The sequence below is a fragment of the Misgurnus anguillicaudatus genome, chromosome 11 (genome assembly GCF_027580225.2).
Source record: "Misgurnus anguillicaudatus chromosome 11, ASM2758022v2, whole genome shotgun sequence".
In the NCBI taxonomy this organism is placed as follows: domain Eukaryota; kingdom Metazoa; phylum Chordata; class Actinopteri; order Cypriniformes; family Cobitidae; genus Misgurnus; species Misgurnus anguillicaudatus.
In genome coordinates, this window is record NC_073347.2 from 10,368,304 (window position 1) to 10,391,869 (window position 23,566).

Below are 23,566 nucleotides of genomic sequence, written 5' to 3' on the forward strand. Positions count from 1 at the left end.
ACGGAGGAGGGTCTAACAGGAACACAAAGTAAAACTTTAATTCTTCCAAATCAAATGAGAGGTGAAGACAATAAAGCCTTGGGTATCGGCTACCAAATGGATGAAGACAAGCTCTACATGTTAACCTATGTTAACTTTTCCAAAAGGAAAAAGAAGATGAGAGTTGGAAAAGATCTTCTTAAGGAGGAGGTAAGAACTGAGACACCTAAGCCACTGACTAGGAGGGCTCTCTTAAGCCAAGTGGCTGGACTGTACGACCCAATTGGCTTAGTCACACCTGCAAAACAGAAGGGAGCAATTCTTGTAAGAAAAGCATTCCAAGAGGGAGGGGGTGGGAAACTAACCCAAGAAACTTGGGACCAACCTCTCTCAGAAAGCCTCAGAGAAGAAGGCATACAGCTTTTTGAAGAATATGTGCAGCTTGGACAGGTAAAATTCCACAGGAGCCTCACACCAGCTGGCTGGGAAGGAAAACCTTGGGGCATCACATTCTCTGATGGAAGTGACAAATCCTATGGAGCTGTGATGTACTTAAGATGGGAGACAAGTCAAGGCACTGAAGTTCGATTTGTTGAGTCGAAAGCCAAGCTGACACCCCTGGATCAGAAGGGAGAAGCTGTAAAAGCTGAGATCTGTGGTGCTGTTTTCGCATCTAGGATCAGGAAGTATGTGGAAAAACATGCTCGAATTAAAATCGAGAGATGGTTCCATCTACTCGACAGTCAAACAGTCTTGGGAGCCATTCAAAGAGTCAGTTATGGGTACAAAACCTTCTTTGCAAATAGAGTGGGTGAAATCCAGAAGGCTGGACTAGTGCAAGACTGGTGGTGGATCCGTGGAGATTTAAACATAGCTGACATCATAACGAGAGGGGGCGCTCCTGAAGATTTGAGGGAGAATTCTACATGGCAAAATGGACCAGAGTTCCTGAAGTGGCCAGTGGAGAAGTGGCCTATAAAATCAGCAGGAGAGATTGCAGCTCATGCCAGGGAGAGTGTCAACAAGCTCCAGAGAAAGGCATTCACAGTTGCATTAACTAGAGCTCAAGCCAGAAGCAGTCAGAAAAATGAAGACCCACAAGGTAATCAGGAAAGTCCAAAGAGTAAAACTCAAGAGGGAATACCTGTGGTAAATCCAACTCCTCTTCTAGGTATGAAGCCCACTGGATGGGTTAAAAATCTCATCGAAGTAAGAAGATCCAGTAGTCTGTCCAAACTGGTGAGAGTCGTTGCCTGGGTTTGTTTTGCTGCCAAGCAGTGGCTGAAGAGGAAGTGTCGGGCCCCTAAACAATTAAAGTGGGAAGTTAGATCACCCAAGCAAGCTGTGCTGACTGTCAAAGAAAAAGAAGATGCACTCAAAGACATCTTTCTTGCTGCTCAAGAAGGTACAGTTTTTGCAGACACAACTCTTAGCAGACTGGCAGTATACAAAGATGTGAACTCTGGACTGCTAGTTTGCGGGGGCAGAATTCAGATGTTCAATGAAGATAAGACAGCAGTGCCTGTTTTACCATTTGAAGCATGGGTATCTACACTGTTGGCACAGGAATCCCACAAAGCAAACCACGAGGGAGTGGCAGGAACCCTTCTCCGGATGAGGAAGAAAGCCTGGGTAATAAAAGGCCGGAGACTTGCCAAGAAAGTGGTTGACAGCTGTGTGGTTTGCAGGAAAAACAAAGCAAAACACTGCCAACAAATCATGGCTGACTTGCCTCTAGAGCGAACAGGCCCGGCTGCACCTTTTGAATTCACCACTATGGACCTTTTTGGCCCTTATGAAGTGAAAGATGAGGTCAAGAAGAGAACTAGACTCAGAGTATGGGGAATAGTTTTCTGCTGCATGGCTTCTAGAGCCATCCATACTGAAGTGGTGAGTGACATGTCATCTGAAGGATTCTTGCTAGCCTATAAAAGGTTCACCTCACTGAGAGGACACCCCAAGAAACTCTGGTCAGACCCGGGCACTAACTTTGTGGGAGCCAGACCTGCACTGGAGAAGCTTTATAAATTCCTGAACCAACTAAACAAGTCTGAAATTGAAGACACAGCTGCCAAGCATGGTACAGAATGGTCATGGAAGATTCACCCTGCAGACTCTCCCCATAGAAATGGTGCAGCAAAGGCAGCTGTCAAAGTAGTAAAGCGGGCATTAAGCAACCTTGGTGGAGATGGTGTTTTCACATGGGGAGAATTTCAAACTTTTCTCTTCATGGCAGCCAACCTTGCAAATGAGAGACCCATCGATGCAAGAACTCAAAGCAGAGAAGACTGTGTAGAGTACATCACCCCAAATTCTCTGCTTTTAGGACGTGCCAATCCAAAGGGAGACCCTGGGGATTTCCAATTTGATGACTACCCTTACAGAAGACTTAAACATATTCAAGCAGAAGTAAGCAATTTCTGGAAGAAGTGGAGCCAATTGGCTGGACCAAATCTATTCGTAAGGAACAAATGGCACACCAAAGAGCGAAATGTTGCAGTTGGAGATGTGGTTTGGCTGGCTGACCAAAACGCCTTGAGAGGACAATACAAGCTGGCTAGAGTGGTCGGTGTTAATGCTGACAGCAAAGGCATTGTAAGAGATGTGCTTGTGAGAACTTTTCCCAGCTATCCTGTTCACATCACAAAGGCGAACGACAAAGAAGGTCCCATTAGAGCTAATAGTGAAAAAACCAAGAGGCTCCAAACCAAAATCCCAGCCACAATTCTCCACAGAGATGTCAGACGTCTTGTCATTCTAATTCCCATTGAAGAACAAGCAGAGGTATGAAAGAACTTGTGTGACCTCTGGGTTTGAAAAACCAGGAGCTCAAGTGGGAAGTGTTGAGCAGAATCTCAGCTATGAGACTTAAAGAACTACATTTCCCAGAGTGCATCAGCAGCAGTAGATCAGCTGCTTGTCATGTGATTAGTCATTGTCACTGATTTGGAGCACCTGTTAAAACATGGAGTTCCTCAGTCATTCAGAGAAACAAACTTCAGAGAGAAGACACTCCAAATTCACTCGTAGGTTCAGTCCAAAGACGCCAATGGTTTGTGAAATGTTTATTTACTTTGTAGTGTACTGTTTTATTCCATGTAAAAGGTTTAAGTACTTGATTTATCATAAAATTCATGTAAAATGTTTGGTTAAAATATTTGATTAAAATGTTTCATTGAAATGTTTGAATGAAATGTTTAAATGAAATGTTTAATTAAAATGTTTAATTAGAATATTTAATTGAAATGTTTAGTTAAAAACTTTTACTTTTGTTCTCTGTTTAAAGGTTTACAACCTAATTCACTGCTAATTCACTGCCTAATTCACTGGACAAATAATCAACTGACAAAGCCAAAAGAAAAATAAAAGTGATTAAGTGGAAATTTGAGTTGTCCTTGTGTCCTTTGGAAATTGAACAAGAGAGGATTTGACATGTATATTGTATGTTGGTAAATGTTATATCTAAAGGCTTCTGCATAGATACTACAATTTCATGAAATACACACTAATTTCCTTGTATGTGACATGTAGGGCTGGGTATTGGCAAGGGCCTCCCGATACGATACGTATCACGCACGATACATGGGTCATGACTCATGATACGATACGTATCATGGTACAATGCAGAAATCAAAAAATGTAAAAAAAAAAAATAGAGCTGAACAGCTGCAGCTCTTTGAAAGCTGCAGGTGTTTTTAAATTTTCTGTAATTTTCTCACTCCCTGAGACATTGGCCGAATGGCCGTATATGGCAGACAACTGGACAGTGACAACTACAGCAGCGGCAGAGCAGGTCGTTTGACGCACACAGAGGAATTTGATGTTTTTTAAAATATCGATAGTAGAGATCGAAATACCGATACACTATCGATACAGCTAACTATCACGATAGTTAGCTGTATCGATATTTTGCACAGCCCTAGTGACATGCAATGACAAATAAAGAAATCTTATCTTTAAATTGGTTTTGCAAATCAAAAAGTTAAGATTGTGGTATACTTGATGTTGTACATATTGAAGATTAGGAAGCATGTTTTATGTAATACACAGAAGATCAGGTTGAATGTAGTGAGCAGTCTAATATGATGCAGGTATACACTAACCTTAGAGATGAGCTGGATCTGCTCTACAGGCTCAGAGGAGGACAGACTGTCTTTGAGAACCTGAGCAAGCTGTGTGGATTTACTATCACCCACAACAGATAGAGCATCTGACAGACAGAAATCACATCATATGAGAGGCAAATACAGTATTATAGAAAATAAGACAATAACACTGACACTTAACTTACCCATCAGACTCTTTAACCTGGCATCATCCAAGACTACAGCCTGCACTTTAGGTACTTTCTTCTTCACAACCATGACGTAATCTTAACAGCATAACAACAATAGTTTGAGAGTTATGTGTAAACCGGCTAGCTAACGTTAATGCTACTTATTTCAACTTCAACAAATCCACACTGTTCTTAAAAAATGGGGCAAATATTTATAAAGACACTTATATAAAAATATATTGGTGTACCTTTATGACAAAACAAGCATCCGCGAAACCGTTAAACGATACATGTAGACAGCAACACTTTCACAGAACCAAATACACACGTGTAACACGTCAATTCCGGAGTCGCTCTAAAAGCCCGCCCTACACAACGATGATTGGGCGAATACCAATTTTACGAAATGTGATTGGTCTTACAGCGACGTAAATCACTCCGCATCATTGGTCTCTGTAAACCGCCCCACCATGATGTGCTCAACGTCAAGCGGCGCTGCGCAGGTCTATCTGCAAATGACATCAAAGTATCGCGAGAGCGATACATTCTAATCGATTTCGCAGTTCTTTGATGTCATACGCTGAATAGTCTGCGCAGATCTGCATGAAGTCGACCACCGTTCAAACCTGATTTTTTACACGCTCGCAAGTGACTCCTCTGACTCCGCCCACTTCCACAGACCGTAAGATGCTGAAGTGAAAACTTTGAGCAGGACACGCGCTTGATTTTATATTACATTTGGGTAACAGCGAATTGGACAACGCGAAATATTATTTTTATTATGGTGTGAAACCAGTAGCATCTACCGCTTTATAACATTCATCGCCGGGTAAGAATATTTCTTTACTTTAGTCAAAAACTTCTAGCTAGTTGGTTTCTTGGTTAAAGTAATAAAACATGTAACGTTATATAAACCATAAAATATACGTTTCTGTCTATTGGAAAGTGTTTTGTATTGAAATAAATACTATGAAAAATATACGCATTGTAAATATTGTTTGAAGCATCCCTGTAAAAATGAATGAAAAAAGAATATTCGATCTATTTAACGATCTTTTAAATATCTGATTTAATATAACTGAACTTTTCAGGTTGACAATTATTAATTTTTTAGTATTGTGTTGTATTCATTGGAATTAAACGATATCTAACGGTTTTTATAGTTTAATCTGGACATCTCTAAACATAATTCATAATTAAACCCTGATGATACAGGTTGTTCTCTTTAACAGTATTAAACTTATTTACACATATTTTATAAAAGGAGCAATAAACTAAAGCAGGTAAAAAGATTTAAATTGACACTAACTTACCTCTGAAAGTGGGCTCAGATGGGGGTTTTGGTCAGCCTCTCAGTCCAATTTCCATTCACACTGTGTTTATTTTGTATAACCCAGCCCACTTTAATAATATTATTGCAATATAGTTTATATTGATTGATTATAACCATTGATATTATACCAGACGTTGAACTAGGGAAGATAAACACAAGTAAACCTAAACATGCTACATAAAGATTAAAAAAATGTGTCAATTTCAAAATATTAAAATATAAATTATGTTTTTTACTATAAAAACAATTCAAATAAATAATTTATGATCAGATTAATAGCCAAATGTCTTACATTTTGCAAACCTATGTTATGCATACAGGTCCTTACAATTTGTTATGCAGTAAGATGTAATTATTCATGTTGATTGTGACTCAACCCTTCACTTTTGTTTACCAAAACAAACTAATAAAGCTCAACACATGTTTGCATTCTCCGTGTGTCTACTCTATAATGAGAGCTTATAATGCTAGTTGTAAGAGAAGTTTTAAGAGAAAGTTTTAAGATTTTTCTAAATCTGATTTACATCACGTAACATGTTTTTCATAATTACAGTTTTTACAATGGAAAAGTGTGATGGTGCATCAGTGCTGGCTGGAAGTGTTTGTTTTTATAGTAGTGGTCAGTTTGTCCAGGCCTCAAACACTTCAACCATTATACAGAGCCAGGATGCACTCGAACAACCACGTCTCGCTCTCTACAGCGAATGCATATTAAGTTACCTCCAGTAAATATATATTTAGTATTTATGTTAAATTGTAAGACTGTCTCCTACTGATCTGTGCATGCCAAAGTTTATGTAAGGAATAACTGATGACTGGTCATTGAATTATTTAAAAATAATGCACACCTGAGGGGATAATGTGGCCACAATGCACGGGTGTGCATTATTTTTAAATAATTTAACTGACCGGAGTCAATTATTCCACTTATACCACGGTTACCACACCATAAGACATTGTTCAGGTGTTTTATTTGAAGACATTTGACAGGTTTGTCCTTAAAATGTTATTTTAAATAGGACTAATTTCTTATGTATCTCAAATAAAGTCTCTATTGCTAATTCCAGAACATAATTTTACAGCTTAAGAGAGAGAGAGAGAGAGAGAGAGAGAGAGAGAGAGAGATTTATTTATATAAATTTTCTCCATACAGTAGTTTTATATTATCAGAAATGAAGCAAAAACCAAACGTAACAAGCAAGCAGTCAGTGTTTGTTTACTGTATTCATTTTCTTTTCTTTTAAATTATTTTATTAATTATATTTAATATTCTTCTTTTGCTGCCATACATATAGACGGTTTCATCAGACGCACGTGCGCTGACGCGATACACGTCTGGATCCGAACTTTACTTCCGGTTTTGTTTTTTTAATGGTCTGACTAGTTGCTAAACTGATCTCTTGAACAAATGCCTCATCGAAAAGAACAAATGTTTTGGTTTTCTAGGTGATCTATGTGTTGTTTTTTGGCTTATTATATAAATGAACTACGTTTAAAGAACTTTGTTGTTATTTATTATTAGCGGAGTTTACCGGAAGTTACGTGCGGACCACAGCAGCCGCTTGTTTATGTTGTTACTGCTGAAACCATCTATACAGTATTTATGCTTTATTTGTTGAAATTAAATAAATCCATTATTTAAGTTAAACTAGGCATAGTGATTTGGAACTGTAATACAGTCGACAGACCTAGGGCCTCATTTATAAAGAGTGCGTATGCACAGATTTGATCGTAAAGTGTGCGTAAAAAAAGTGCTTAGCGCCACGTCAGGGTCTCAGTAGATGTACGCACTTTTGCTTGTCCGATTGCTGCAGGTTTTTGGAAATATAAGCTATTTTTGCTGCTCGAAATTGGGTTTAAACATTGACAAGCGCTCTTTTATATGTCTATGACATTTATTAGGCATCGTTTAAAGGTGGAGGTCTGAAACTGCTCAGTTGCGCACAAGTTCAAGATCATCTGAAAGAAAGGGGTACGTGCATTTTCTGTGCGTAAGTTTGGTTTTTGAATCACACATACGCATTTTTGATAAATGTACAATGGTTTCTACGCAGCATTTTATAAATGAGGCCCCTGGAACTCATAGGTGTGCATTACTGAAAAATTATGCACACCCTTAGAACGTTTGTCAGCCAATCAGAATGAAGCATTCAACAATCCTGTTGTATAAAATGTGATATACATTTGAAAGAAATAAAGCTATAGATGTATTTTTGTTGTGCTTGTGTCATGCTGTGTGTGTATCAAACAGCAGGGCGTGAGGGGTGACAGGATGGCAGAGGGCGATGAATGCTCGGGCGGGGAGTGGAAGGAGAAGTACATGGCCCTGGAGACCCTGCTTTTTAAGTTTCGTGGACAGATGAGCGTGATACGAGAGCTCACGGCGGAGAAGGTTAGTGTCCACCGACCCTGTCACAGGCTTACTGTCTCTTATGTACAGTAGATCCTGCGGTTCCTGTGTACACTGCTGCTCTTGGACCTTTACAAATCCTTTCATCTGACCACATGCTGAGTATGTAAAAAGCTTTCCTCATCCTGACCATCTTTAGAGTAATAACAGAACAGCCATATGATTTGTCTGTAACTGTTATGTTCCCACTAATGCCTGCCTGTGTTTATATTGATTATATACTCAATAGAGGAGTTTCTAGTAAAGGCAACGAAGCTGCTTATTAAAGTATTTGCTCATTTCCATGTTTGGCTTTCGCTTCCATGAAAGAGTATGTGCGTACATGCTTGCCATGGCCTATTTCTTGGCCTGTCTCAAGGGAGAGTAGATTAGAGGTTAATATAAACAGACGCCTGACCACATGGCTCCAGACCGCTGCATTCTGGGATAGCAGAAACTTCTTAGAATTACAGACTTGAGATGCGCTTGGGTGCTTTAAATGTCTTGGTCTTGGGGAGGGGTCAGGTTTAGGAATTGTAGTCAATCTTTAATCTCATGAAGTGTCGAGCTGATGCTCTTTTTTGATATTCTCTATGAATGTTCGAGTTGAAAACGTTTCACAAAGTTGAAAACATTTCACAAAAAATGAAAAATAAAAATATAACAGGTGAGTCTTACAGGCCTCTGCCGATTAAATAAAATAAGAAAAATAATCACAAAGAGAATCATGTGTGAAATAGAACAAGAAAGCACATAGATACAAATTAAACTATAACGAAACAAAGAATGAAACGCTCCAGAGAAGCAATGAGAGTGGTGGGCGTGAGACAGTGGCAGCCGGTGACTTCTTTTTTCGTGGGTGCTCGATGCGAAGTTCGTCACAACATGTATTTAGCCCGTCATGTGTGTGGTACCTTTTTTCAAAATTATGTGTTCTGCAGTTTGAGAGATCCTGAAGCGTCTAAAGGGTTTATGATAAAAGAGACGCTCACGTTTGCCAGATACTTGCATAATCTCATGCAGAGTTTACTGGAGTGTCTTGCGTGTATTTTGTGAACGTGAACGTCTCTTTTGTCATAAACAGTTTTGACGCGTGTGCAGCAGGCACTTATTTTGACAAACCACTGGATATCGCGACACGCAATATATTTTGAAAAAAGGAACCACACACATGACATTCAGAATACTTGAATTAGCGCCCCTCGGATGAGCAGTTACCAGCCGCCACTGGCGTGAGAACAAAAGGGAGTAGAGACAGAGCGCCATTGTCACCATCAATGGAATCCCCGATGACATCACTGATTGATTAATTTTCCCTCAATTTTTGATTTTCCCTCAATGCCACCTAGAGACTTTAAAACAAATAATTTAGTCGAGAAGAAATTATGTTTTTTGAGGAAAACATTCCAGGATTTTTCTCATTTTAATGGACTTTAATGGACCCCAACACTAAACAATTTTAATGCAGTTTAAAATTGCTGTTTCAAAGGACTCCAAACGACCCCAAACGAGGCACAAGGGTCCCATCTAGCGAAACGATTGTCATCCTTGGCAAGAAAAATAAAAATATGCACTTTAAAACCACAACTTATCTTCTTCCTCCGACTGTGTAACCTGCCAGCGCGACCTCATGTAATTGCATAATGACATTGAAAGGTCACATGTTACATATATAAAAGCACATTTGCGGACTATTTTACACAATAAACTGACACAAAGACATTAATTAGTATCATTCGACATACAACAACGTCGGAATGGTCCTCTTTCTCCACACTTGTAAACACTGGGGCGTAGTTTTAAATACGTCATCCGTGACCTCATGACGTGATGAAGTATTACGTGAGGTCGCGCTGGCGCGTCACAGGATCGGAGGAAGATGAGAAGTTGTGGTTTAAAAGTGCATATTTTTTATTTTTCTTGCCAAAAATGACAATGTTTTCGCTAGATAACACCCTAATGCTTTGTTTGGAATTGTTTAGACTCCTTTGAAACTGCAATTTTAAACTGCATTAAAACTGTTAAGTGTTGGGGTCCATTAAGTCTATTAAAATGAGAAAAATCCTGTTTTCCGCGAAAAAATTATTTCTTCTCGACTGAACAAAGAAAGACATCAACATTTTGGATGACATGGTGGTGAGAAAATTGTCTGGATTTTTTAAGAAAATGGACTAATCCTTCAAGTCTGTGTCATTTATGTTAATCAAACAACCCAAGACAAAGAGAAAATCACGTCTGTATGTTTGTCACGTCTAAAAGATAATAATTATATTTAATTTAAACAATAAAGACAGTGTTATTATTCATTTGATTCCATTTTTTTTTACATTTTTTATAAATGTTTGTAATTTCTTTATTTGTTATAAGATTTTTCCCACCCCTTTTTTTTTGCTAATCCAAAAAATGATCCGATCCGTGCCTCAAAAACCGCAATGTGTTCCAAACCGTGAGTTTTGTGATCCGTCACACCCCTATTTATTTATTCATTTTGATTTACATGGCACTAAATCTCCATTTTAGTTCAGCGTACTGTAGTTTCAATAAATGTTTGTTTCAATATGGAAAACCTTTGACTTCAAAAACTTTATCATAGTACAGTGCACTCTTCCATATAAAGAGATCTAGGAAAATATTAGTTGCAATAATATTACTCTTAACTAGTCTTAATGCTGTGAAGCATTTTCAGCACTTTTAGATCACCCATTGCTCCATCGTAACCTCTTGCCTCTTTAGTGCTGAGGCGTGTGTATGATTTCATCCTGTAAGAATCTCATTGTAATTGTTATCAGTGGATGTGCTGTTGTTAGCAGCTGGGCGTACATGTGGCTTAATCCTCTGTTCCTCCCCTGTCCAACATCTGGATGCAGTCTCTTATTGAAGCAATTAAAATATACCATTAAATGTTGACCTACAGTAGGTCCCCTTTACACCCCTCGCAGGTCCTGAATCAGTTGGGCAGTATCAGTCCTGTGGAAAAAGACACTGCTTATCTGAGGGCTGAGTGGGAGGATAGGTCTCAGGAAAGTGACAAACTTTGAACACGGTAGAAAGGATGAGGAGGTCTATAAGAGTGAAAGGACGAGAGAGGGAGTGAAAGAGGACGAGAGAGATACAAACACAGTGGCAAAACAAACTGTCCTTTAATCACTAAGATTCCCAAGGGAGGAAATGCCTGGCTTCATAAACACACTGTGTTATACAGGATGTTAGCATTTGAAAGACATACACAAACACACACGTATATGCTGATCCAAGTGTGGTTTGTTGGAAAATGTAGGTCATTTTCTCTCCCGGTTTACTTCCTGTTAGTTGCAATGAATCAACCAGACAACAGTTATTCATCATGCAGAGAAACAGTAGCGGACTTTCGAGCCGTCCAAAGAATGACATTAAATAGCACATGAAGTGGAATTCAGTGGTTACACCACTTCCTGTTTATGACCTGATGCAAAATAGATTAGTTTGTGTAGTTCTTCAATGTAATAGTAGAGTTTTGTAAGATTGTGGGTTTTTAGGTGGTCAGTGATGTGAGATCTCCAGAGATGCAGATGGGGTCACATGAGATTTAGGTTTGCAATTATGCATTCAGCAGATCCTATTACTCAACTTGGCAGTGTAGTTAAGGTATACAGTTTATCAGTTCCCTACTGAAAAATCCAGCTAAGACCAGCATAAGCTGGTGAGCTGGTTCAAGCTGGTCTCCAGCTTGGTTTTAGCTGGTTTGCTGGTGTAGGAAGCTGGTTTTGCTGGTGTAGCAAGCTGGTCTAGCTGTGTTTTGGTCACTTTTTAAGCTGGTCTAGCTGGACTTAGCTGGTCAGGCTGGAATACCAGCTGGCCCACCAGCATGACCAGCTCTGTCAGGCTGGGAGGACCAGCGTAAACCACCTTAAACCAGCTAAAGCCAGCTAAAACCAGCTACCAGCTTATGCTGGTTTTAGCTGGATTTTTTAGTAGAGTTTGTGTGTTCCCTGGGACTCAAACCCAGGTAGGATAGTAAAGGCCTTTTAAAAAAAATGTATGTGCACACACTATGCACACCGTCAGATTTTTAAAATCCTGCATATGCGTAGGTCACGCATGTGCACACAGGAGAATATAGTATGTAGCCCATGATGCATTGCATTTTGTTGCAATGCTCATGTTTCGACTCTAAATAAAATTTCCTTAAAGGTCCCATTCTTTCTGTGTTTTTGAAGCTTTGATTGTGTTCACAATCCGCAATATAAGATGTGTTCATGTTTCACGTGTAACAAAATGTGTTATTTTTCACACAATTTCTTTCTTTCTAAGCGCTGTTTTCACTGTCCTAAAAACGGGCTGATGTCTTCCTTGTTCTATGAAGTCCCTCCTTCAGAAATACATAACGAGTTCTGATTGTGTAGTTTGTTTAGTGTTGTGATTCGACAGCAGCTTAGCTTAGCAAAGCCGTTTGAGCTTAGCTGGCGATTGATGTATTCCTGTGGGTGGAGTTTAGTCAAGAACTCTTTTATTGACGTCATTTCAAACCAAAGTTTGAAAAATGGGATCAGGAAAAACAAACCTTTAATTTGAAAAAAAAGTTTTTACGCTCACTTGAGGTGGTTTTTGACATAGGCGAAAAAGAGTAAATGCAAATGGTAGGAGATGGAAACGCATTTGCCGAACCCACGTGACTGATCGTCTAAAGCCCTTTTCACACAGACATTCCGGGAAATACACGGAAAATGCATCCTGGATTTTTTCGGGATCGTTTGATTTTTTGTTCATTCAAACTGCCAATGATTTGCCTGCATCTGCAAGGTCCCGGAAAGACACGTGACCAGTAAAGCCCTGCACTATCTTCTATCTGAAGTTTGCAGATTATTTATTATTTCTCTCTCCAGAAACTACTCACATGCATTTTTGTTTATGATAAGACTATAAAGGACCGTGTGACGTGCCGTTCTATGCTGGTGAATGATTTCAGCTTCAGATTGGATATTTAAGTTCCCTGATCTCTGCTTTAATCCAGTTTTCAGACATTTCTCATCGTGATTATTAATATGCATTTAAAATTCCTGTTTTGAGGAGCTGAACGATATATGTTGTTGGGATGACGCGCGGGCATTTTTGTTTATTATAAGCTCAAATGAGCACGTGACGCGATATTCTTTTATGCTGCTGAATGATCTCCGTTTCAACGCAGTAAGTGACGAGCTAACTTACCTGATATATACGTCAGTCCAGTTTGCTGACATTTCCGTCATGAATGTTGTAAATCCCTCATTTTAAAGAGTTAAACCAACTTCATGTTGCCATGACACATGCGTCCTCACTACAGCACGTGCGTCATTGTTTATGCATCTCATTTATCATTTCCTGATAACTGCTTCAATCTAGTTAGCAACATTTCTGTTGTTAATGTTGATATACATGTAAATCTCTCGTTTTAAAGAGCTGAACCATAACTTTTACGACACGCCCATTATGGCATTGTTTCGGCTTCTTGTTCACACAGAGGGTTTTCCGTGTACCTTACTAGGTCCTCTTTCCGGCAACGTTCCCAGAAGATTTACGGGACATATTTGGGTTCACACAGAAGCTTGTCTGGCAATTTTACGGGTATTTTCTGGGACCAAAGGTCTGTCTGAATGGGGTTTAACTGTATCAGCTTACGTTGTCTTTACCATAAATGGGCTCAACGTTGTCACAATGCCCTTGCCAATTCTGCATTTTTTCTTCTATGCAAAGCATTCAGTTTGGCAATTACAAGCTGCACTGCTATATTTATAACTTGCCAAATCGTAACTAAATGCAGTCCTGGGTTCATTCTCTGAGCGTGCCTTGTATTATTTACTGTTGGTTACTAGGTTACCAATGCCAACATCCTTTGTTCGAACAACTTGATGTAAACACACCTAATTTGCATTTATTTGTTTTTCTTTTTTTTGTGTGAATTTTAAAAAGATTTGATACGTTTCAATGAAAGCCCAGCTTCTGACTTAACAGAATTTTAAGCTATATGCTCTGTGAACACACACTAACACTTCTCAGAAAAATGACACATTTGAATGCATTCAAGTCACTTTAAAACCATCTGTCACATGCAATGTAATGTAAATTTAATAGTGAGTATATGCTTAAATAGTGACTTTCACCCCGTTAAAATGCAAAAAGAGGTCTATTATTGTTGGTTTGTATTCAAAAGTATTCAAAATAAGGATTGTGTGGACTTTTGATCAGTCCGTTCCCTATACATTGACAATAGAATTAGCATGTCACATACAGTGGTACAGAAACGGTTCAGTAATCATTTCATTCATAGATATTATTTCAGCCATATTTTGGGACCTGCGGTGTATTCCTGTTTGCAGGACACAGACGAGCGGAGTGTGAGAGCAGAGGCGAGGTGACGCTGGGGAATTTTGAGCCGTGGTGTAGCGAGGGCTGTCATACAGACGGGCTTTGTGAGCTGGATGAGGGGTGCAGGGCGGGCCGGCCACGGAAGGCCGAGGATGGAATGCATGGAATGGAAGACTGACTAGACTGAAGCCAGAACCATATGGGATGGAGAGAAGCTGGAAGGGGGGGCATAGAAAATTTTAAATGGCTTTGATGGAAAATATAGAGTTTATGGGCGTAAACAAATGAAAGCATGTACAGGTTTGTTTGTAGTGTTGTGGTATAATGATGGTGTGGAGGTTGAGTTAGGGATGTGCTAAGTTATATTTTGAAAATTGGTGGGTTGTTTGAATTAAAGCCCTTTGTAATTACCAACATATTATCCAACTCATTTGACCATTTAGGTTGTATGTCAAATCCCTCAAATATGACCCATATGAGCGTTTACGAAATTAGCTCTCTCATACAGTGCAGAAACTTTCGCCTTACTGCTTTGTTGAGTTTCATCTGTTTGATTATCCGAAGTTAGCTACTGTTGCTTAATTAGAGCATTGCATTAGCAGAGCAAATATCATAGGTTCAATTCTCAGGGAATACACATACCGATAAAATGTATACCTTGAATGCACTCTAAATGGCTTATCCAAAGCGAATGCCAAATGCATAATGAGAAAGAGGCTCATAATTACAGTAGGATAAATTACATTACACTGACGAGATGCATTTCTTAGGAATAACTGAAAAAAGAAGCAGAAATGTGTGTAAACTTTTGGTGCTTTTCCATTTGATAATACAGTCCGGTTTGGTACCACGCAGCCGGGCTCAGTTTGCTTTACTAAGGGGCCAGTGACACCAAAATCGCTCCTTCAAAAACGCGTGCGCGGCAGGCGGCGAAAAACCGCAAGGCGCTCGGCGCGCATAAACAGCACGCAAACGCGCCCTGCCCATAGAATATCATTCAAAAAAGGCGCCTGCAACTGCCATAAACGCTTTTGGTGTGACTGCAGCCTTACTCTTTATTCTCGGCATGTGGATGTTTTTCACATCCAATAAGGGAGTTTGGGAACTTGTACAACAAAGCACAGATGATAGCATTACTTAGTTTGCTCGATTGCGAGTGAGGGAAACTTCCCCGCAAAAGTGAGCTGTACTTTTCACACAGAGATTATGGAAAATACACGGAAAATGCATCCGTGATTTGTCTGGTATCATTAGATTTTTGGTTCATTCACTGCCAATGATTTTATGGCGTATGTGCTTATATTCACACAAATACGGTAAAGATCCCTTAATAACGTGACGTATTTTAAGTCCTGTACTTGGTAGGTTTTTTCCACAGCGTCTGAAGTTTGCTAGTTATTTGTGGTTAATGGTGACAAGATCCCTGATCTCTGCAGTTTGCCAACATTTGTCGTTGTGAATGTTGATCTGCATTTAAATCCTTGTGTCAAAGAGCTGAACCATAACTTCTGGTTGCGATAACATGCTCACTACGGCACACCCTTATTACGACACTGTTTAGGGGATCGCACACCGGCCGAGCAGCTCAGCGCCGTGCAGCGCCACACCGTTCTAAAAAAATCTAACACATTGTTTTCTATGAGTATACGCACACCGGTGCCGCCAGGTGGCGCCTGTCCGCGCCGCCCAGCTGTGACTCAGGAACTTGCTCAAATCCCTGTCGCGCCACACAGCGCCACTCACATAGTTTAACATTAAATAACATCATATTTGTCCCAAATCATTAACGATTAACTTTGGCTGCTAATGTATATTTTACATTTTGAAGTAGACGTTATCTGACGAAGCTCGCGCTATTTAATGTGCACTTCCGGTTTACAATACCTCCGAGTTGTCCTAGACGCGACGCGACGCTGACCTGCGCGGCTGGTGTGCGATCCCCTTTTCTGTGTCTTGTTTACACAGAACAGAGTTCTGCACAGGTCCATTTTTGGAGACCCGCTCCCACCCGTACCCGCAAAGTTCAGCACCAGATCCGACCCGTCACCCAGGATAATATCAAAATTAAATAGACCCGTACCCGCACATGCATAAATCACACACGCTAAAGTCATGCCAATTAAAGTGCTTTATTTTTTATCTCGTACCTCTCTTAACATCACAACAGCGTCATGAATGGGGTAATGAAACGGGCAAAAGTGCACTTTGTTTTGCCCCATTCAAGTTGCCATCGGCACAAATGGAACCTGATAACTATACACAAATAGACCTATTACAGTTTTTTCCAATTGCTAACACACTAAAATGACATGAACAGCACAACTATTTAAACTAACACACAGAGAGCAACACCTCTTCTCAAGTCTCCAAAAGTCTAAACACATTTTCTGCTTTACACACATTTTGCAATTCACAATGGCACTTTTTAAATGCACTGAACACGGTTCTCTGCACAAGACACAACAATCTGACATAAAGTCACATGTTTGCCTTTTCAAAACACTACCATTCAAAATGACACTACACGAGCTAAATGGCCAATATATGTGCCACCTGCCCAAACACCTGAATGGTTAATTGTTAACACTTCAATCACGATGTAAGCACTCGAAAAGACCACAGGAACGTCATTTGCCACAGAGATGTTCCTGGCTAACGTTGTGGGAACATCACAATGTGTGCTGCCATCTCCAATATGAATGGTGTCCTCCACCGTCATGCCAACCTTGATACAACACAGCCTATATTCTCACATTTCTAGAAAGACTCCACAACATTCTCATACCATCAGAGTGTATAAATGATGTAGACCAAAGAAACCGGTATGTTGTAGTATTGCACAACGTGAGCTTTCATCGTGTAGCTCCAGTCCAAAACTGGTTTGCTGACTACCAAACATTTATCGTGCAATACCTCCCACCATACTTGCCATTTTTGAACCCCATAGAAGAGGTATATGGAAGGTATATGACCACCAGCCCTTTGTGGGCATGCCTTTTTGCAGGCGATGGAAGAGACATATGATGAGATTGATGTTGGTGCAATTTAGGGATGGATAAGGCACTCAAGGCGCTTCTTCCCTCGATGTCTGGCAAGGAAATATATTGCCTGTGATGTGGACGAGGCGTTATGACTTGTTTGGTGGGAAAAAAAATCAACAGCATGTGTGTGTATCTGCAAATATTTTTGTGCATGTGAACAATCTAATACATATTTTAGTATTATGGCAAAGCATACTAAAGAAAAGTGCACTTTTCATTATGCCCAACTGTGTGTAGTTGGTTAGACAAAAATCTGGTAATATGAATGAAGTGTGTTCCAATTTGTGTCAAAGTTTGATTTTGATAATGTTATATGTATTTTCGGTTGGAGTGCTTCATTTTGCAGGATATATGTGGTATTTTGCTATTTGGGTGTGTGGTTTTGTAAATTGTGTTAAGTTTTTTTATAAAACCAGACTAGTTTGCAAAACTGTGTGTTAGCAATTGGAAAAAACTGTAATGAAAAAAACAAGAAAAAATACAACCTACATACACAACCCCTGCTGTGCTCCTAAGTCTCGTCTTGAAATGCTTTGTAAGAGAACACGTTCCCAGCTTTCGGCTATCAAGGGCAAAACTTTACGCAACTCCTGCAACGCTCGCTCCAAATAGGCTACTAGAAGCATCAACAAGGGTCGCGCACTGTCGCAGTGGTGGTGACTGGATGGGTCAAATGTCATATGTTGTGCGTGTAATGATCATTTAGACATACAAATATTGCACATTTTTCATTCGCGCTACTTCCCCGCCCGCAGTTAATTTTCTGCCCGCATTCTCATCTGTGAATTTTAGGAATGTCAATCCAGATAGCGTCTGTCTACCTAAAAATGCAAAATATACGTTAGCAGCCAGTGTTAATCGATAACAATTTGGGACAAATATAATGTTATTTCATGTTAAACTATGTGAGTGGTGCTCTGTGGCGTGACAGGGATATGAGCAGTGTCCTGAGTCACAGCGGACAGACGCCGCCAGGTGGCGCCTGTGTGCGTGTACTCATAAAAAACAATGGGCCCTATTTTAACGATCTGAAACGCAAGTGCGAAGCGCAAAGCGCAAGTAACTTTGTGGGCGGATCTTTGGCGCTGTTGCTATTTTCCCGGCGGGAGAAATAAGTCTTGCGCCAGGCGCAAATCAATAAGAAGTTGGTCTGAAGTAGGTTCATTATTCATAGGTGTGGTTTGGGCGTAACGTCAAATAAACCAATCAGAACGCTATCCAACATTCCCTTTAAACGCAAGGGCGCAAGTTCCATGGCGGGTTGCTATTATAATGATGGATTTACCAGATTCACAGCCGAGGAGACCGACGCTCTTGTAAGAGCAGTCAAAGACAGAGAGGTTGTTTTGTATGGGGATAGGAGAAACCCGCCCAAATCAGCGTCGGTTAAACAGGCGTGAGAGGAATAGCCACAATTGTCTCATCAGCTGGCTTCCCCATCGTTGCGCCAAGCGCTACAATGATGTCAGGGGACAGGGAATCCCAAGCTTGCCAGCATAAATCGGGCACTCCGTGTAACGGGAGGTGGATCTGTCTCTACACAGGACCTGAAGCCAGCAGAGGACATCGCTGCGTCCACCCTCACCGCTGAAAGGGTTTGGGGGCTTTGAAATCGGAAACGCAAGCAAGGTCCAACCCCAAAGTACACTTACAAATCAAGTTCATACACATTAAGGTTTCTTATGAAAACATTTTAATTATTATTTACATAAAATAAACGTAATACAGCCACACAACAAACTTATGAAAATATTTTAATCGTTATTTGAATGAGAATTTTTTAACGCAGCCACACAATACATAACAACTATCACCACAATGCTCACCACAATGGTTTTCCTTATCTCGTGTTAATATTTTTTATTGCAACAATTTATGATTTGCAAAAATAACTGTTGCATCTGTGTAGATTAGATAAGCAATGCGTGTTGTGCATGCTATACATTATGGTCAAGCATGCACCCTTAAAATAGCATAATGAACTACGCGCAACGCGCCACTGACTTTAGACTAGTTTTTTTTTTTTTGTTAGCGCAATTGTTTTTTGAAACTGCAAAATAGCATCAGGGATGGTTTGCGCCAGAACACGCCTCCTTGTTGCGCTGAACCGCCCAGGGAGCGCAAGTTCATTCCCTAGTTTGCCGACGTGCGTCTGTGGAGGGAAAAACATGCTTTGCGCCGATGCAAAATACGAAATTATACATGCGTTACTGACAAAGTCAATTGCGCTGGGTGCAAGATAGGGCCCAATGTGTTCGAGTTTTTCATAACGGTGCGGCGCTGAGCTGCGCGTCCGGTGTGCAACCCCCTTCAGTGTCTCAAAAAATATTAATTGACAGTAAACTGGCATGGTTTAGCAAATGGTTCTTCAAAAGTGTTTTCCTATTATATCAACCTGGTGTGTTGTTAAGATAATTTTGTTTGCAGGTATACTGGTGTAACCTCCAAGTTGCAACGCATAATTAGGATTGAGGTACTCTGGAATAGAACAGATGTTGGTTTATCCCATGCCTTGATTCTACCCCTAACCTGTGACCAATTTAATTGGAATTTGATTGTTTTTATGGAGCTGTTCTCAGAACAGTCTGTAATTTGATATTTTCTCATCAATATCAGTGAAGTTAGGACAGTTGTATCTTGCAGACGAACTTGGCCAGATGAAGCTGTGTGTATTATGTGTGTCCAAGCCAAAGTTTATGAATATCTACTATGAATATACTATACCTGTAGTAGGCTTGTGTAAGTTAATTTACTGAATCTCTGATGGTGTGTTTTGAACATAGTAGCTGATTTCTAGCTGGTCCAAGCTGGTCAGTTAGCTGATAGTCATCATGGTCCAGTAACTACCCTTCTGCCAGCTGGTCATAACAGCCTAAAGTGGGGTTTTTTTTGGACATGGTGGCTTGTCAGTTTGCCAATGAGTAGCGTAGGCCAGGTAATGATCGGTTAGAAACCAACTTCAGCGTTCCAAAACACAACATTCAGTCTAAGATGGTTTTTCCATAATGTATGATGTATTTTTGACTGTTTTCAATGTGAGCAGTGTGTTTTGGTGACACACCCTTTGGTTTAGTACACTAGCCCATTTGAATGGAAAGGCATTGGCTCTCACTTAAGCTACAGGATAGTTTTAACCTTGCTTACAGCTGGTCTTTTGCCATTGAATACATCTAAACAGTGTCTGAGTGACCCTGACATTTATGTAATCATCCATCAAGTTTCAACAAGTATACCATTACCACGTCTGACAAAATAAATGTACTTCAACATAAGTCCAGATGAACAGCTACTGATACTGAAGCAGTTAATAAAAAAGGTTTTTGTGCTATGGACCCTATTCATTTCCTAGTAAGAGAAGAAAAGAAATCAAAATAATGTCTGCTAGAATGATCATGCAGTAGCTACAGTAGCATTTAGTCAAATACACACACACATAAATCCAAATACTTTTGCATGGTTCACAGTGGAAACCATGAGTGCAGCAGTTATTATTAATAGTGTTTTATGTCATATTTGAGTCTATTGGGAAGAGAAACAGGTTGTTGATGAAAAGCACTGCCAAAGACTGTCCAAAACACAATTTTCCCTGCTATTTTCCTATATAAAGTCGTTTACAATGTCCGCTATGTCCATTTGATGCGTGGTTTTCAGCCGCAGGCTTGAGTTTACAGCTGCGTAAGGGAGGCAGACAGAGTGTGCTGCTTTATGACCACCTGCGTAATATTTTTTAGGTCTCCCTTTTGTCACCAAAACAGCCCTGACCCATTGAGGCATGGACTCCTCTACACCTTTCTGTCAGAACCAGCATTCACTTTTTTAGCAATTTCAGCTACAGTAGCTCATCTGTTGGATCGGACCACACGGGCCAGCCTTCGCTCCCCATGTGCATCAATGAACCTTAGACCACTTTGGATGGGTACTGACCACTGCAGACCAGTAACACCCCACAACAGCTGCAGCTTTGAAGATGCTCTGACCCAGTCATCAAGCCATCACAATTTGGCCCTTGTCATAGTCGTTCAGATCCTTAAGCTTGCCTGTTTTTCCTGCTAACACATCAAGTAGGCTACACTTGTCCTCAAAGTTGTTACCCCCAAGCGTAAGGATCTGAGTGACTTTGGCAAGGGCCAATTTGTGATGACTAGACGATTTGGTCAAAACTGGGGTGTTGCCGGTCTGAGGTGGTCAGTACCTATCAAAAGCTAAACCAACTAAAAGGTGTTCAAAACCCCACTAGAACCAGCCTGCTACACTAGCTTAAAACCAGGCTAAACTGGTTGACTAGTTTAGCTTATTTTTTAGTAGGGTTGTGGCTTCAGTAATACAACGCACTCTGTGTTTTTGACCTCCAGTATTCATTTACAACATTTTTACAATTTCCCCTCCAAAGGTTGGCAACAACTAAGTCACTGTATAATGCACACGTGAGACTGGCTTTACCTAAGAAATGAGCTACAAAAAAATGAGGAATTGGTATGCGTTCGAAAAAAGACATTTACTAAATGACCTTTTGAAGCTTTACCTCTGGCTCACTACAAAACTGCGGTTTTATATGCACACACAACTGTAAAAGAGTTTTGACCTTCAAAGCTCATCGCAATACAAAATAGCTTCATGGTTATGATAAAACGATTTGGATATGCTGCATACCGTGCATTGCTGTGCTGTGATGGGAATATCTATTTTATATGAAATAAAAATGAAAACCAGCACACACGATAACAGCCTGAACAACCAGTTTAAGCCAGGCATATTCCAGCACTGCTTGGAAATTATTATGCATTATAGTCTTCCTTTATTTAAACCTCACTCTTTTGCAAAGAAACATGCACACATTCACAGCTTATATTTCTCAGATGCAGCAGTTGGAGACGCAGGTTTTGGAAGCAGAACGTCGTGCATATGAAGCCAACCAGCAGGTAAATACTGATAATATTCTGATTTTAATAATTATAATTAACTATAAATACAATGCATAATAATGCCTATGTGTTACAGGTGCAATGGATGGAAGAGCGTCTAAAGGCATCAGATGTCCCATCAGCTGATTCAGAGCTTCGGCTCTTCAGACGCTGTCAAAGCCTTCAAGCATCACTACAGGAGAAAGATGAGCTCATCGCCAGCCTGGAACAGCAGCTGGAGGAACAGGTCTGTCACAAGCATGAGGTCATTCACATCTCCAAAAAGAGTAGAAGAGTAGGTTTATTAGAAGGATTTACCTTCATGACTAATTTGTCCCTTTTTTTAAAGAGGACATATTATGATATGACTTTTTCCATGTGTAAGTGCTGTCATTGGGCCCCCAGTAGAGGTCTTCACGGGTCCACTTAGATCCGAAAATCTGAGGTCCGACCCCAGACCCGATCGGGTTCGCGTCTAAAAGTTTCACATGTGCCTCAGACACTGATCGGGTACAATAATAGCGGCATCGGGTCTCGGGTAATTTAAAATCAATGTGTTTTTGCCGCACAGACCCAAGAAGACCCAAACTCTCTTGCGTGTGAATCAATGTCCTTTTCAAACCTCTAATCTGTTTGCCAAGAGCGCTTGCGACATTGTGTGGCTGGCTGTAGGTTAATTTTCGTTGAGACAGACATGTCAGTCAATTTTACAGTTTTTTTCGATTGCTAAACGACAGTGGGCACAACTGGAGTCACATGTGCAAAACTCTAACTACAGTCTGCACAGCAGCAGTTCATGTGGACCAAACTCTAGTTCGTTTTTCATCGCTTGAACACATTTTTCAAAACTCTACACACTTATCCCATGACTTTAAACACAACCTGCACAACACTGTGGATTTACAGCACTTTGTTCAAAGTCTAACACACTGCTGTCAAAACTGTGAGCCACACATTCAAAAAATAATTGATTTCAGTCTTGTGCCTTTCAAACACTGCTGACTGCAATTTCATATAAATATAAATTCCAATTTCATATATATATTTCATATGAATAAAATATTACCTTTCATATAAATATGATGTGTGTATATATATATATATATATATATATATATATATATATATATATATATATATATATATATATATATATATATATATATATATATATATATATGTATGTGTGTATATGTGGAGCTCAGAAAAACTAATTTTGGAAATGGAACAAGTAAGACGGGTTTGTGGAGGGAGAAGGGTGGCATGTAGTTACCTGATGCTAGAGAGAGGCACGATTAGCTACTCAATTATAAAAAAAAAAATTCA

The 23,566-nt window shown here is 40.0% G+C and overlaps 2 protein-coding genes across 5 annotated transcripts in view; one reads left to right on the plus strand and one right to left on the minus strand.

The window, feature by feature from the left end:
• The window catches only part of thada (THADA armadillo repeat containing), a 125,333-nt gene extending 120,698 nt beyond the window's left edge, over positions 1-4,635 (minus strand). Inside the window, exons 1-3 of one of the 2 annotated variants that reach the window (XM_055170930.2) lie at positions 4,504-4,635; positions 4,271-4,351; positions 4,083-4,189 (exon numbers count right to left, since the gene is read on the minus strand). In XM_055170930.2, coding sequence (XP_055026905.2) covers positions 4,083-4,189; positions 4,271-4,343 — 180 coding nt within the window. In that variant the 5' untranslated portion in view covers positions 4,344-4,351; positions 4,504-4,635. The remainder of the gene's footprint in view (positions 1-4,082; positions 4,190-4,270; positions 4,352-4,503) is intronic. The other variant, XM_055170929.2, reaches the window with a different exon arrangement.
• A 202-nt stretch (positions 4,636-4,837) lies between these two features.
• Positions 4,838-23,566, plus strand: part of plekhh2 (pleckstrin homology domain containing, family H (with MyTH4 domain) member 2) — a 41,944-nt gene continuing 23,215 nt past the window's right edge. Inside the window, exons 1-5 of one of the 3 annotated variants that reach the window (XM_055170932.2) lie at positions 4,838-5,084; positions 7,491-7,560; positions 7,840-7,980; positions 22,196-22,258; positions 22,338-22,487. In XM_055170932.2, the coding sequence (XP_055026907.2) occupies positions 7,861-7,980; positions 22,196-22,258; positions 22,338-22,487 (333 nt within the window). In that variant the 5' untranslated portion in view covers positions 4,838-5,084; positions 7,491-7,560; positions 7,840-7,860. The remainder of the gene's footprint in view (positions 5,085-7,490; positions 7,561-7,839; positions 7,981-22,195; positions 22,259-22,337; positions 22,488-23,566) is intronic. The other 2 variants (XM_055170931.2, XM_055170933.2) reach the window with 2 other exon arrangements.